General features: G+C 45.7%; 1 protein-coding gene across 1 annotated transcript in view; it reads right to left on the bottom strand.

Annotated features, from left to right (window-relative positions):
- LOC118220970 (glutamate dehydrogenase, mitochondrial) overlaps positions 1-16,932 on the bottom strand; it is a 26,333-nt gene extending 9,401 nt beyond the window's left edge. Inside the window, exons 1-6 of the mRNA XM_035405483.1 lie at positions 16,533-16,932; positions 10,368-10,448; positions 9,770-9,825; positions 8,103-8,166; positions 7,040-7,134; positions 1,401-1,580 (exon numbers count right to left, since the gene is read on the bottom strand). Coding sequence (XP_035261374.1) covers positions 1,401-1,580; positions 7,040-7,134; positions 8,103-8,166; positions 9,770-9,825; positions 10,368-10,448; positions 16,533-16,932 — 876 coding nt within the window. The remainder of the gene's footprint in view (positions 1-1,400; positions 1,581-7,039; positions 7,135-8,102; positions 8,167-9,769; positions 9,826-10,367; positions 10,449-16,532) is intronic.

The following is a 16,932-nucleotide window of genomic DNA, read 5'->3' as shown; positions in this document are numbered from 1 at the left end:
AAAAAAAGAAAAAGAAAAACAGCCCTTCTGCAAAGGCCTCTGCAAGTGATTTCTGCCCTGAGATTAAAGACTCACACCAGGAGACACCATCGCGACCTCTGCCCAGAGATTAAAGCTTTACGTCAGAAAACGAAGGGCATCGTTTGCTGAGGCAGGGTCAAACAAACAGGACTCTAATCCCAGCAGTGACATCACTGGCACGCTTCACATGCGTGAGTCACGCAAATCTGCCACTGGGATGATCTGATGGAGTTCCAGCAAGGGCAACCCTGGCAGGGGATGTGGTCTGGAGCAGCTGGCGCCGCGCACCGTTATACGTAAAGGATGTGACGCCCGGTTGCCAGGCAACCGAGCAGGGTGAATCCCTCAGGCCTGTGACCGGAGGGGTTTCCAAACTCCCCCTCCCGATTAACACTGCCCGGGATGCCAGAGTTAAGCAGACACAAGAATGTTTCAGTCGCGGGACTTCTGTTGCCAGGACCAGTTACAGCATCAGTACAAAGGCCTGTCTATAGTAATAGAGTACAGCACAACTGAATAGATTAGAGAAGAACAGAATAGATTAGATTAGAGGAGAGCAGAACAGAACAGATTAGAGTAGAGAAGAACAGAATAGAAAAGAATAGAATAGAACAGAATACAGTGGCGTAGATTAGAACATTACAGCAAAATAGAATATAATAGAATACAGTAGAGTAGAATAGACAGTAGAGCAGAGGAGAGTACAACAGAAGAGTATTTTGTTTCTCTCTTCTCTATTCTACTCTAGAGTAGAGAAGAACAGAGCAGAGTAGAGTAGAATAGAGAAGAGTAAAACAGAATAGAGTAGAGTAGAATGTAATACAGTAGAGTAGAGAAACTATTTTTCCCAGGGGGAGCTTCGGTACAGCAGCACACTGACTGAGGGAGATTCTCACAGACAAAATATGTTGCCTTCACCCTCTGAGCTACTCATATTTGTTTGCTGCAAGCGTTTTATTCAGACTGCTCTGTAAAATTTTGTCACCTGCTGTCAATCTTATTAAATCAAGAAAATATTCTGTATTCACAAAAATAGGTGAAGGTTTGTACGCACGCACAAACGCACAATTACCACCAGGTACCCAAACGTGTCTTTCATTAAGATGGGGCTCAGACAGTTTTGTCTATTTTCTGTTTGATGTTCAAGCTTTAGGCAATCATGACCACTTAAAAGAATCCTTGAAGGAACCTTGAGGATTCTTTCCAAGCCATGACTAACACAGGGCTGAGAACCAACTGGGTTCAACCAAAACACGACAAAATTCCATATAAGGGCGCCTCTGGACCAGCTGCACTCACAGCCAATAAAGATAGCCCCTGTGGTGTCAGTGGCCTCCCTCTGCCTATTGTGATGTCACAGTGCCCGCTGCGTTCCATACCTGAATGACAAAAGTCTTGTCCGCGAAGCCGGGGGTGAGGCCCAGCTGGCTCATGTAAGACGCCTCGTTGATGAAGTTCTCGATGCCGTGGAAAACCCCGCGACCGGTGGCAGAGATCCTGCCGTGGATCCCTCCCTGGCTGATGGGCTTACCCGTCACACAGGCGTGGGCATTGATATCCTGTGAAGACAGACAAACATGCACACGGGGCAAAAAAAAAAACAGATTAGGTTACGAAACCTTCCAGGGGGCGGGTGGTAGTCCATAAATCCATTTCAAAAGATCATCAATGTAAAGGGTGAGTTTTCAAGTTCCTCTGTAACAGAGTCCGATGTCTTCACATGGGTGAGAAGTGAATGATTAAGACCAGAGAAGAGACACCATCGCACACCAAGTGAAACTAAATGAATTACGCATTTGCATGCACTGTACCACTCATTAACTGTACACTCCAACCTTGGAGACCTTTCGCAAACCACACGTGAAGATTCACGGCGGAGGGGACGGCGAAGCACGTGTGGAAAATCGAAGTCTCGCCAGGCGGAGGCGCTCCCTGTCTGGAGCCGCACGGCTACGGTGGGTTTTACGAGCGAATCGACCTTCGGCCGCTGCTACGAACATGTGCGCGTGGAGGGGTGGGCAGGGGTGCGAGTGAGGCGGGCAGACTTATTTTTGGGGTGAGGTGGAAGTGACGAAATGGTGTCGCGTGCAAGCTCGTGGCAGGTGTTCGCCAATGTGACCTTGCGTCACTGCGGCTCTATACGGAGCCAGAGAGATGGGGGGCTGAGAGAGGAAGAATGGAGGTACTCACTCGTGACTCACTGTAGCAGGAAGAGCCAAACTGGCAGGGTTAGGTAGTAGAAGTATGCGCGACTTATTTTCAAGCATCCATTCATTGGGACATAGGGTCAGACCGGCATAGGTCTGCTTGCTTTATCAGAGGAAAACCCACTTAGAATGTTCAGAGACAGAACTGGGAGAACAACCTTGTGCACTTAAACACCATAGAGGATAGTCACTTCAACGTCTTCATCCTGAGAGCTAGTCCTGACACACCTAATGCCCCACCAACCAGTTAAGCCAGTAACAGTCAGTTAAGCCAGTAACAGTCTTTCTGAAAGGGTGGAGATTTTTCATTGTCAACTCAAGCCTTGCCCACCATTTTAGCTTTCACTGACAACATTCATTGACAATTCATTTACTTTTTTATTTTATTCACACATTATTAGATTTTTCTTTTACTTTTGATTTGTATAGTTTTTTTTTGCTTTTATTGTTTTTATTGATTTTTCACCAAAGTAAAGCGCACTGCATTGCATTCAGTTGTACGAAATGAGCTATACAAAAAAAGTACTGATTGACAGATTGATCCCAGTTAATTCTGTACATGCTGAACTCAAATCAGCTCAGTTACACACTGCTGTCACAGCTGATCTGTCATAGAGTTACAGCAATGGATTTCATAAACGTATGTTGTTTACCCCCCTTCTCTGGCACAGGAAGAAAGTGTGGGAATTCAGGGAGGGGGATATGCCCATGGAGGGGGGGGTTGCAATTAAACGTGTCATTACCAGTGCGTTTTTCTTCCTTTTTTATATTAATCACTTTCAAAACTGACGCAATATCCCCACCAGTCACCACAGGAAGTGCAGGGAAAGCATAAAACCAATCATCACTAATGGGGGGAAAATCCTGTCACTTGACAGACCAAGGCTAATTTATCAGTTAGCGTTAGTAAATCTGCAGGACATCTTGTTCACCAGAAGAGGGCGCCGGGAAGCTCGATTAAACAGAACACAGGACTTGCTGCCATAGAAGGAAATGGCACTCATACCTATATTTAAAGAAAATAGGATATTCTGTTCCAACAGACCTTAGTCATCTTAAGCTTTCTGCCAGACATTTCCTAATTATATATGCATGCGCATTCACCGCACATTGTAGTCAGACAATTGCTTTCCGTTGGGTAACATATTCACCAGAGTTGCCGTTGCCATAGCAAAAAGACATAAATAAATAAAAACATTTCGGGCAGCATTATTTTGACTTCGCATATCAGAAAATCTTTTCAGCTTGGGAAATGTAACATCAGACATCTATGAGATCTTCAATAAATATCACTCCCTTTTTGTCAGCAAGTTTTCCCACAGACGCAGTGATTCTCACAAAGGCTTTTATGATGTGCATTTGCGCGGAACTTGATGCATCAGCGCCCAAAGGAACGCCCAGTGACCAAAGCAAGTTTCTGTTCTGTTAAGGAAGGCCACATTAATGTTTAAACATCCTAAAAGTGAACACAGGAAAAGTATCCTATTTGCTGCACGTTATCTGCAAGCCACAGGCCAATGAAATGAGGAAGCAAAGGTTCTTGTCTTACGTAATATGAAGGCAGATTAATCTAGTTCAGGAACTTTTTTCCCTAAACAACTGTGCACATATATTCTCAGCACTGAAGACTACAGGACATTTTCCTTTAAAGCCAGTAGAAGTAACCAAAACCAGATGTCTATTTGATCATTTGAAATGCAAGATTCAAAACATTTTCATGACAACAAACGTGGCAGTTTGTTAGCCAAATTCACCTCACCTAAAAGCCATGTTTGTAAGAGAGGACAGCCAGTGAAGCGTAGCGGAGCGCACGGCTACTAAAGAATAAATGCTCATTAGTGCACCCTCTCGCCCGTAAAATAAATCTTGTACTGAATATCAATAACCACCCCCCGCCCCCCTCCACCCCTCCCAATCTCCCCACCCTGCCGCAGACTATGGATACAATGCAGGGAACGATCAGTCCAGCGCAATCTTGAGTGGACTTCCTGTGCTGCCATGGCGACAACACTGGAAGGGGCAGCCAGGGGGCAGGGCAAAACGAAAAGCAATGAATTTCTGGTAATGAGCATTATTGGGGAGGGGAGGGGGGGGGCACCCTGCCAAATGCAGTTATTCCTTTAAAAACACCCTCTCACGAAAAGATAGAGCAAAAAAAAAAAGTGCCAGCTACACATATTAAACCATTAAAACGACAAGTAGCAGCAAAACGGGAAGGGAAACTGCATCCCTCATCATTCAGGCTCAGTCAGTGGTGACACTGTGAACATGAGCTTGAAACTCAGGTCTGGGGCACACTGGGATCTGTAAGACAGCTACACGGAGGGGGTGGGGGGTGGGGTGGTACATCTATCCCCAGTACAAAGGGCCAGAGAACAGGCAAGGGTCTTTTTAACTTCTGCCCTCAACAGCTCTGTTTACCCATAAACCCCTGCGGCCTCAGCTAGGAGAAGAACTTTGAACCAAGAAATGAATCTGAATAGTAGTAGTCATAGTTTGAATGTCAAACCATGAACAAACAAAAAAAAGGTTCTATTCATATAATAATGAAAAATAAACAGCATATTAAAATTCAATAGAGTACAGTAAATAATAGACCAGTCCAAATCTAAAGATGTAACAAAAATATTTAACAAAAAAAGTTAATGCCTAAGCCCATGTAAGCCCTGTAGTCACAAGCACAGCAGTTCAGCATACAGCATATCTGCCATGTTTTATATTCACATTCCAGTGCCATCACAAGTCGCCATAGCGATGGATTGCTTTCTAGCAGTTTCAAGCCCAATGCAATACTCCCAAAAGGCCAGCCCAGATCATTGAATGTGATGGGCCAAAACAACAAAACCTGGCAAATGTGATCTCACACATTCACAAGTATTAGTATTAGTATTATTATCATTATTATTTTTAAAGGAGAGAAATTAAATACGGCAAACCAGCACTTGGCGCTGTGCCTGCGTGTACCCCAAAACACAAATATGACGCCCGGAAATTCTTCATGTTCAACAGAAAAGAACACAAAACAAGTGAACATACACTGCAAACATATTTACATAAAATACTATGGCCTATATATAGATGAACAAAAAAAAAACTGGTCTTGCCATGGGTCAGTTCCAAAGACGATCAGGAAAGCAGTAAGCAAAAAATAACAAGAATACTGAGCTAAAATGGCAGCAGGATATGACTAAGCCTTTTTTCCATAAAAAAACTCCATAGTAAGATTTTTTGCATATTTTTCCATGTGACTTCACCACAGAGGGGCCGCTCATTTTGAGCAGAGGGATTAGACGAGCCTTCCTCTTCTTTCCACAGTAGTTTGCGTGAAAAAGCACAACTCAACTTTCCACTTAACTGTCACAACTAAGAATATAAGTGTGTATGTAAAACTTGTAGACACATGAACGTATTTAATACCAGAAAGTGAAACTGCTTTTCCATGCTACAAGTACATCATTGTGTCAAATGTTACTTAAACAGTAGGAAATGACTGCTAGGTATTCATAAGATTCAGTCATCAGGGTTACTTACAGTGTGAGCAATAGTACAGGCATACCATATCAGTCAGGGGTACACTAAAACATGACAGTGGCATAGGTAGCTTCTTACAGGCAAGTGACCCGTTTGACAAGAAAACGTGAGCCATCAGTATTTGCATACGCATGAAAAATACATAATTAAAAACGCATGCACTTGAAACACTGCCCATTCTGCAGTAGTCATAGCTTTTATTTGTTATGGAGACTTGTTATGGAAGTCCACATTGCTAAAACATGCTCATTAGTTAGTTGGTCCATTAACTTGGTTAACTACTAAAACTTCTGAACATAAATTTGGCCAATTAACTGAATTTTAAATAATATGCGGCAGCGGAAGTATGATCCATCTTAATGTAGCCTAATTAACGGTTAGCTTTGATGCCTTCGATGAAACATCCTAAAAATAACCTTGCATAATGTTGCAACAGAATTTGAATTCCTTATTTAAACCAGACAACTGGTGCACATAGTTTCAGAACATGAATGAAAAAAGGTCCACATAGACAGTTATCCAAGTTAGCTAGCAGTCTGTTAGGGCAGTGTCACCCATCGTAGGGCATGCAGATCATTTTTTGCGCTTATTTTTAATGTGATTAGCATAGCTCTGGAGCCGCTATATAAAAGCTAGCTCTACATTACTGTGCATTTAACTTGTTCTTCTCCTAATTTCTCATAAAGCCTAGATGGGACAAGTTTTTACCTCTGGAAGATACATTTTGTAAAAGCTTTCAATTCAGTAAGTAATGAGCACTTAGCTTCAAAACATTTCTGTACTGAGCATTCGTAAAGGGTGCACTTGTTTTTTTTGTTTGTTTTGGTTTGGTTTGGTTTTTTTCCTTATATTTTTTATATTAGTAATTCTCATTTTTGTTTTCTGGAAATAAAAAAAAATAAAAAACATGTTCAAATCACATATTCCTAGAACTAGCACTGTGGGCAATGGCATTAGCATAGCTTAGAGTTATTACAGTCATTTACACAGTGGCCGATAGTTTTGGTGTTCCCATGAGTGTTTATGGGTACTTACACTGTGGGAAATATTGTTGGCGTAGCCATGAGTGTTTATGGGTACTTATGCTGTGGGCAATAGTGTTGGGGTTGCCATGAGTGTTTATGGGTACTTACGCTGTGGGCAATAGTGTTGGGGTTGCCATGAGTGTTTATGGGTACTTACGCTGTGGGCAATAGTGTTGGGGTTGCCATGAGTGTTTATGGGTACTTATGCTGTGGGCAATAGTGTTGGGCTTGCCATGAGTGTTTATGGGTACTTACGCTGTGGGCAATAGTGTTGGCGTAGGTGTCGGCGATCCAGGACATCTCTCTCTCCCCTGTACTCATATCAGGGGCAGGGACATCGATGCCAGGTCCTGAGAGCGTGGGAAGGGGGGGCGGATTAGTTTTGTTCCAGTCCAGTGCACAGTCACGCCATTTATGAAACTGCCTGTGCAACCGTACACCACAAGCAGATGCCCTCACAAACCACTAGCACACTGCCCTCCTCTTCCTCCATCCCCCATCCCTGCCTGCTCCACCCTCAACCCATGCCAGGCCTGCTGTCTGAAGTAAACATCACGGCATCTGAGCAAACAGCCGTGTGTGCGTGACCGCTGCCTGCCTTGTACTGTGTTTACGTTTCAAAAACAGCATCCCTGGAGGAGCTGGGCCAGAGGGCGGTGAGAAAGGGGGAGGGAGGAGGAAGGGGGTTATTTTGTGACTCTCTCGGAGGACGGAACGCCTACCTGCGTGCAGAGTGTTAGGGTGGTGGGGGTGGAGCTGTCTCTGTATTTATAGCTATGAGCAACGGGACAGTCCCAACATTCCAGCCCGTGATCTTTCTCTCCCTCAGAGCTCGACTGGGGACTACAGTAAAGAAATGTCACGTGACAGGAGGGGACCTGCTTCCTGAATACAGGGCGGCCTCACTCACTTCTACACACAGGCTATGAGAATGCGTGTGTGTGTGTGTGCGTGTGCGTGTGCGTGTGCGTGTTGAAAACACCAGGGGAAAGGGATTTGAGGGGCCTGTCACTAAATTCATGGGGCAGTACAGTAAGCCCTTCCAGTGGTTGCAGCTGACCTAGGTTACAAACTTGGCTACTCAAATGCTCATTGTGTTTTAGTGGTAAAGCACCCAAATCATTTTGGTTTCAGTGGCCTCTCAGCCTTACTCACATGAATGCTATGTTATGCAAGGAAAGATGGCAATTAGAAGTTGTTGGAAAAAATGTGTTCGCAAATTTTCAATGACCTTTGACCTCTTACCTAACGCAACCAGCCATCTTAAGTTTGCATAAACGTTACATTAGTAACAGCGTCAGCAGAAGCAAAAACTCACCAATGAAGCCCTTCTTCGCCAGCTCGATGGTGAACCTTCTAGTAATCTTCTCCAGCTCATTGTCCTGTGCGGTAGAGCAAGACATGGAACATTATGTTACTGTGCTCACAGGCTTGAATACACACTTGGACACACACTGGCCATTACCTAGAACACTGACGTTGTCATGGGGTGTAGAATTATGGAAGGCAGAGTGGTGCATGGATTTATTCATAAATAAATACAGAAATACATTTTTTTCCCTAATAACTGTAGCTTTTCTCCTAAAACTGAAGGTTAGAGCATTCCAGCTCTGGACATGCTCACACGCAGCGAACTGGAAAAGAACTGACTCAGCCAATAGCCTCCCATCCTCCTGCCAGCTGAAAGCTCAGAAACGCTCCTCTCGAGGGCAGCAGTCTGCAGCGAGCACGCAGCGACGTCAGGGACAGGAAGTGGCGAGCCCGAGAGGTAATTACCCACCTCCGGTGCGTGGCGGGCGAACGGCACATTTTAGCTTTCGAAATGTCGAGTTCGAGAACTTCCGTTGGGTTAGGGTCTCTTCACACACCAACGCTCTGCTATTGTTATCCCTCGTAAATACCTAAGACCGCCATTTTCTCAGAGCCCGAGAACGTCTAGAGGGTGAAGTAAACGTTGTGCTCTCTCCTGCCAGCTATTTTCAGTCAAGGTCTGTGACACACGAAGCAACGCACTGTCTTTTAGCCGTTCGCCCCTTTGGCCTTGGTTATTAACACAACGCCTGAGTTGAGCTAGCCCGGGGCAGACTGAATATGCCACCAGAAAGAAAAAAAAGGAGAGAAAGGGGAAAAGATGGGAGGATGGAACAAAGAAACAGGCAGAAAAGAAAAGAAGGACCTCTTCTTTTCGGGGCTAACTGTAGCCTGCATGTCTGTTCCATTAGCGGGATAAGGGATCATGCATGGATTACAGAGCCAAGGGGGAGGGAAGATCTCGCATCGTTTAATCACACTTAATCTATCATACAAAAAACAACAACAAGCGAATATCTTAGTCTAGCATAGTGTGTAAGCTTGGGGTGGTGGAGGCAAAGTCATTTCAATATTCATCCAATTCACTCGAGAAAATTAATTTGATTCACTTCTGGGGTTCCCTTTCACAGTCAGCGCTCATGGAACTGACAGCAACCGCCTCCGGACGCGAGCCATTTTCCCTCGGTGCGCTGCGCAGCGGAACAGCCAAAGCTATTTTAAAAGCAGGGAAATATGGGAAGCATTAGGCAGCGGGCAGCAGCAGAAGCCATCCTCCGGCAGGGAGAGAATGCGGCCGCTTCGCTCTGAACTGCAGGGATGGGGGCGGGAGGCTACACGGCAGCAGCGCAGTGGGCGGGGCTACTGTGCGCTCACTACACTTCATCAAGCCAATCGACGGATAGGAATTTGCTCACATCGGATTGGTCCACATCAGTGAAATGGCTGACACGAACCCTATATGGCCCCAGGCCCCCATACATATGAAAAATAATAAAATAAGCAATGGGCATGACTAGGCGCAGGTGTTTAGCCAAGCGCTTGTGAGCCAGTGCAGTAATGTGTACAGGATCGATCAGAGGTACAGGAGGACAGGAAGTCCGCGTCTGGCTCTGATACGGGGATGCCCTGATATGAGGGCTCTGTGTTCATCAGAGCTCACAACGAGCTACTTACAGAGTAGTTCCTGGGGTTGATTTTCACTCCGGCCTTGGCTCCACCGAACGGCACGTCTGGAAAACAAACGGACCCGACATGAGGGTGTTCAGAAGCACAGCCAATGCGGCGTCACTGGGGCAATGGCTCAACACACCTCACTGACATTCACAGAGTAATGGTGTTCCCAACACAATGCAAACTCAAACCTCTCTGACTGGTGCAAAGTAAATAATGGTCATGGCATATCAGGACAACAATAATAATAACAACACAGGTAAAACAAATACGTGAAAAAGGCAATCCAAAGTAAGAAATGGCAAGGAGTGGTTTATGAAAACTAAAATGGCTGCTTTTTTAACTTTAACCTGCTTGGGAGCATGAAGAACACAAGTTCACAAGTTGCATCAAATAATTATCCACACAAAAAAATCATAGCAACAAAAAAATAATAAAAAAATTGACCACAATGTCAAAGCTGGCTTCCAGAAGAAATGTCCAAGTTTTCATTTTTAAATTGGAGTTAAAAGAACAAGTAAATAAAACTTCGGAAATTAAACACATTTTCTCTCGCTTAGCTGGTGGCTGTGCTAAACCTCAGAGCCATTGGACCACTTACCCACTACAGCGCACTTATAGGTCATCAGGGAGGCCAAGGCTTTCACCTCATCCACAGACACCTCTGTGCTGTACCGGATACCTGTGGAGGAGGAGAGAGAACAGGTCAATGAGACTCTGGAGCATGAGGCAAAAACGCTACACTGCCACCAGTGAACTCCCACCGCGAAACCTCAACTCAACGCTACGCAAGCCTGCAGGCTCTTGGGTAGCATATGCAGCTGAAGCGCGTTCCCTCGCTGCTGCATGGCATTCCGCGGGTCACAAATCGGATCCTGACAGCTGCGGCCAGAAGACCGACGAGGCAGCGCGTAACTAGTCGTGGAGGTCTCGAAGAGCACCTGGGATCTGCCTGTGCCATGGCACGGCCCAGATTAGAAAACTGCACTCGCCCTTCCTTCCTGAACTAACAGCGATGCGATTGGCCAACAATCACAACTGATTGTTCAAAACTGTGGGATAAGCGAAAAACATCATTGCCAGTTGACAAGTGATTTAAGTCAAGCTAATGTGGAGTTCTGCCAAACTACGCAAATCCCCCTCATGCCAAGATCAGCTTCTTTAATGGCTAAATGGAAGGCAGAACATAATTCAGCCTTTTTTCTGTACATGTTTACGACAACCACTTAGACCCATTCATTTGGTATTTGCTGTATTTAAAATATTTGTCAAGCTGACTAATATATACAGTACTGTACATTATATAATTCCAGTACCATAATGTAGGATTGATAGTGGTTTTTTGATGAGCTTTGATGTTGTAGTATGAACCGAAACTGGATTAATCTGCAATGCTAGCTCATGCATATTTATGAACTTAACAAAATCATGTCCAAAATCATGTTGAAGCTACCTTTATACATGTCTAGAATTATGTTAAAGCTAGCTTTATGTATCTCCAGAATCATAATAAAGCTAGCTTTACGCATGCTGAGAACCATGTTAATGCTAGTTTTACGCATGGCCAGAAGCATGTTAATACTAGCTTTACACATGTCTAAAACCACGTTAAAGCTAACTTGGCGCACGGCTGGAATCATGTTAAAGCTAGCTTTACGTATGTCCAGAAGCTTACTTCAGATATGTCAGGAATCATACACTTTCCCTCTGACTGCTGATGGACTGTTGTGTGCAGTTTTGTCTCGGTCCAAGCACCAGGCCCTTTAACTCGTATCTGTTTACACTGCCAGATCTAAATCCAGCCCAGAAAGCATGCGCCCCTCCACAACAAGCTCTGGAACTTCCAGAGGGACATCCTTATTTTGGGGAGGGGAGTGCAGACGTGCCCTGTGGCATGTACACGTCTAACCACACTGGGTAAGAGATGGGAACGAAGACTATTTGGAGAGCGGACCTGCCAAGAGTCCTCAGGTGACAGGACAAAGCGAGAATATTCCAAATGACGCGGTACACGATCACACTGGCGTCAAACCACATCTAAACCGATGTCAGACCACCATACTGGTCATTTCAGCCATCCTTCTACAGGGTGAGAGAAAAGGATAACCGCCAATGCCGCGAATCTGCGAGCGGATCGATGGTCTAATGGCTCGTCGCGAATCGCAAGGCAGAGGAGCGTGTCCCATTTGTGGACAGGAGAGGGCGAGTAAAAAAAAAGAAGAGGGGAGGAGGACAACATGAAAACGATTTTACTCGTTTTCTTTTGGTGGAGAGACACGGGGTGCACAACAGAGCATGATGTTACAGCAGGAGCACTGCTTCGGTCCACCGATGGGATCACCGGGTTCCCCAACGATCCTGGCCAATCACAGAGGGGCCTCCAGAGACCGAGCGAACGGACTTCATGCTCTGGACACCCCGCCCCCCTCCCCACTCCGCATGGTCACGTGCGCTGGCCTCTGCGTTACAAATCGTGCCTGCAGCAGCAGCAGCAGCAGCAGGCCGAGATCAGTTTCAATCAAGTCCCCCCACACAGAAGCAGTGACCTCTTAATCCCCACGAGGACCGCAGTTATTAATAAAAGCCCCAGCAGCGGCGGCATCGCAGCCGGGAAACGGCGTCTTAAGAACCGCATCCTCCCTCTGCGCACCTCTCTCTGCAGCCTCCAGGAGGAGGAAGAGTGGGGAGGAAGAGGGGAGAGGAACAGCGAGACAGAAGCTCTGGCTTTAAAATCCTTTATGAATGCATTTTTTAAATAGAACTGTTTTCATTGAAATAGCTACTAGTACGCTATCAGCACAGAGTATGCCGTGTGAGATTTAGGTAAGAACTGCTTTATATCTCCAGAATGGAGGATTTTTCCATTTCTATCAATTTATTGCACAAATGTAATAAATGCAATCAGAGTGCTAATGACATCAGACAGCTGGAGGGCACACTGGTGTGTACACCAGCAGGTCAGCTAGACATAATCCCCAAATTAACCTAATCAGATACCCACCGCACTCTGCATCAACAAAGATGAAATGTGGTAATCCAGTTACAGAGACGCAGAGTAAAAGCCAGGGTGCATTTATGTAATTACACTGCGTCTTTGCCATCACCATCACTGTCATTCCCCTAATGGAAGTTACATAGAGTGAAACGGTGACTCACACATTTAAAACACAGCTACATAGAGGGTTTCCATTTTTTTTATAATCGCCCAATGGCACCGCTGCCTCTTGAGGAGTCACAGCCCCCACCCCCCACAGCGGTGCTTAAACCCTAGCCCCCTGGATCACGGCACCTTGCCCCACTGGTCAGACAGCTGGACAGGTCACAACGGCACTGGTGTGTCACACAAGTCCCAAATTCACTGACAGTCAGGGTCACCTTGTGGAAAAGCAGGTCTAGATTTGTACATACACACACAAAGTTTGCTTGCCTGCCACAAGTCACAGAGCTAGCTAGCTAACTAATATTCTTTGTTTCTAAACTTGCTAAATTAATAAATGTTTAGTTCATGGACAAATGTTTACAGGGTTGTTCAAATGCAATGTGGTTACTAACAAAGAAACCATGAGAGACCTAAGATACTCTAGCACCAGGGAGGGCAATTTTGGTCCTGGGGGGCTGAAGTGTGTGTAGGTTTTTATTTCCACCAATTACCCTGACTAAATGAGTTAATTGGCTACACAAAAAGTGGTAATACCACTCCACCTCCTTCCAGTCCTATTTATCCCGTGGCTGAAAGGTTTCCCGGGGAGAGAGAGTTTCGGTCAACAGGGTGCTTCCTGTCTCACTGCACAACAACTGATGCCCCTCTCACTGAACTGCACCTGTGTGCGATCTACCTGCACCAGGCGTGGGGTCCTCCAGGACCACAGCTTCTGCAGCTTAACCAGGTGATTTTAGATGCCGTCACCTAATTTAGCTCAATTCAAATGACGTGCTAGTCCTGGTCCTGGTCCTGACAACTGGATGAACGGATGGGCTAACGGACGCGACTGAGCATTCCGAATCGGAAAAAGGGGGGCAGGAAAAATTTTATGTAATGCAGTATGATGTACATAATACAGACTTCTTTACCATCGCTGCATAAACATACCCATATGACAGCAGGCAGACTGCACAGCTCCCCGTCACAACAATGAACTCTGGGAAGGTTCTTTTGTCCCTGCGGGAACTGGATTTGCCAGGTTCCAACCGACCCACCTTCCAGCAAATCCCGCTGGGCATGGCATACCAGTCAGCAATTCAAAGACGCCCTTTTACCATAGCCTAGATTCATGACATACTACAACAACATTAAAGATATATTAGAAGAAAAACAGTGCAGCAAACAGTAAGCAGGGGAAACAACAAAACCGGTTAATCGTATTCACCTGCTGCTGGTGCAGCTCGCTGATGTATTAAAATTTATCTTAGTTGTGACCAGCATAGCTGTGCATATTATGCTCTGGACTCTAAATTGAAAGAACCACCAATATCAGCATATTACATGGGGGCAAATGCAGTCCACACAATGGGAGAGCTACATTATGGTTCTGGCTACTGAAGTGAACTGGAGACAAATTCCAGGATCATTCCCCTGGCCTCTGCATTGCAGTTAAGCTGAACACGTCCAACAGGGGGCGCTGTGAAGAGCTCACAGACAGAAAGGGAACTGGCAGAGGTTAGAGGCATAGGAAGGAATTTTAACGTTGCCCTCTGTGATAATGAAGAGAAAGCAGATTCCCAGGTGTCCATCGTCCACCTTTTTCCAAAATGGCTTCCCATACGTGCCCCTCGCTCAGCGGCAGGGATCATTGGCGGCACTACAGAAGAGCGACGCTCGCTATTCAGGAGCAGCTCACGCAAAGCTGTCTGTGGGAGGAGGAGTGCGGCAATTACTCGACAAGCTCCAAAGTTCAGTCTGGGCTTCTGGGTACGACTGACAAACAGGAACAGAAGCGTCTGGGACTGCCCTCCCACTGGCAGTATCACCATTACAGCCGACCCTGGCTGTGCTACAACCCCACCCTCCCACCCCTCAAAACCCCCCCTCCCTCCTCTCAGTTACCCAGCATACAGTGCTCCATCCCCCCACCCTGTGTGCCCACTGCCTCCAAGGCCTATTTTTCACTCAGAACTGGTTTTCTCCAGCCCAAGTCTACAGACACTAGGACTTACAGAACACTTCTTAGGTATGCACACATGCTTCACATTTTGTCCCTGTATTGCAAACACAAGGACGTATGTTAAATACATTACCAGGAGGGTGTAAGGTAGCCATCGCAAGATGCATGCTCTGTAAATAATGTACTCAGGGGTACAAACGGCACTGTCAGACCGCAACAAAGCACTACTGTTTGTTCCCCTCACATTTCAACAGTGCCCATTAGCCTCTACCTTTTGAGAGCATTTCAAGCTGTGCTGCCAAGAGAGAAAAACAACCCACATAATGAGGACAGCTCCAACAACAGGCCAAATTTATTTTATCTTCTGGAACAATAACAGCCTTCAAACCAATTATGCACCCTGCATTCACAGATTAGCCTGCGAACCAAAAATAAAAAGCAGGTTTTTGGCATCAGCTGTACCCGAGAAGAGTGTGTGTCATAATCCGAGATGCGTGAAGCAGGAGGTTAACAGGGCAGAAAACTATTCGGAACTGCGCAGGCAATGTTGCATTTTCCTGGAAACACCACCTGGTCCGTACATATTTGAGCCCCTTTTTCCAGCACGCTGGAGCGTGATGGGCTACCACATTAACATCTGCACGATTGAGTCAGCATGGTCAAGCTGTGTTTGAACGCCACAGGCCTGAAACTGGAATGAGATCCCGGCCAGCCCCGAACAAATTTTGCACAGGATGATCCCGGGCCGGTTCCGTCATAGCTCCCTTACCCCTGTAGGCTACCGCAACTACCAACACCGAGCAATGTTACCAAGGAATCGAATATCGCTAGATTCGCTGATTGCAGTACATACTGTACAATCACGCATTCTGATCCCAGATCTGCCTGGAATGGGGTGTGCCATGGCAAGAAAATGTATCATACTTCTCCTGAAAAAATGTAAACAGCAAAAAACCTATATGCTAAATCTATAACCATTCAAAATGGAACTAAAAATCGGACATCCGAGTCTCAACAAACGAGCCACAAGTGTTGCTCTGACGGCGAGAAACATTAGGCTACTGCGTTTGTCATGTTGTAGCACACCTGCCATTGAGAAGTTTAGCAGAAAAGTTAAGAGCATCAAACTTGCCAAAAATTGATACAATTTAAAAAGGACTGTTATGATCGTGTTTAGATTACAGTAGTATTTTTACGTTAACCACATACATGCAAGATTTGTCTAAACTGCTTAACTGGATGGCTTGCAAAATATAAGCTACCAAAAGGTGTTTATTAACGGCAGAATTCCCCTACTTGCGACAAGAGAATTCTTTGATTTTTGCTGCTGTAGTTATAAAGGTTAGCGATGGCTGTGCGGGAAAAGGTCAACCTATTACTTCATATTCTTTGAAATTATTTAAGATTCATATTCTTAAAAAAAAAAAAAAGTAATTTTTATCAAAACAATGGGGGGAATGCGACAAAAACCGATTGCTGAAATCCATTACGTTCTTTATGTTACAGTGGGAGGCTGTTAAAATCACAGGAGTCCTATCGACAGGCTGCAGATTAAGGAGACCCTCGGGGTCCAAGTGAAAGACCCCAGTCCCCAGTTAAATGTAGGCTGTCAACCACTGCACCGCCCGTCGCTTCACTCGCAGCGAATTGCTTGTTCAACTCACCTCCTTTGCAGGGCGTTCTGTGTTGACTGTGCTGGGCGCGGTAGCCCTCGACCACTTCCCATTCGCCGTTGTCTCGCTTGATAGGGAAAGATACGCTCAGAACATGGTTGCAAGGCTTGATAATCTTGAGAATTCCCCGGACCCGATGCCTCTTCTGTTCCGGCGATTCTCTGGTCTTGAGGTCTTCCACCAGTTTATTTTCTACTATGGCGGCACCTTTATCAAAGAAGCCCTCGACCATTTTGAAGAAGTTGGGGTCGTCTTCTTTTTCCCCTACGGCTTCGCTGTAGTGGCGAACCCGCATCAAGGACGCGGAAGCCGGTAAAACGGAGTCGACGCATCCCGAGGCCAGAGCGCTGCTAGCTCCACGAGTGAGCAGGTCCCCCAGATACCTGTACAT

The sequence above is a fragment of the Anguilla anguilla genome, chromosome 2 (assembly GCF_013347855.1).
Source record: "Anguilla anguilla isolate fAngAng1 chromosome 2, fAngAng1.pri, whole genome shotgun sequence".
Lineage (NCBI taxonomy): Eukaryota > Metazoa > Chordata > Actinopteri > Anguilliformes > Anguillidae > Anguilla > Anguilla anguilla.
The sequence above is the reverse complement of the archived record's forward strand: the minus strand, read 5'-3'. Positions and strand labels throughout refer to the sequence as shown.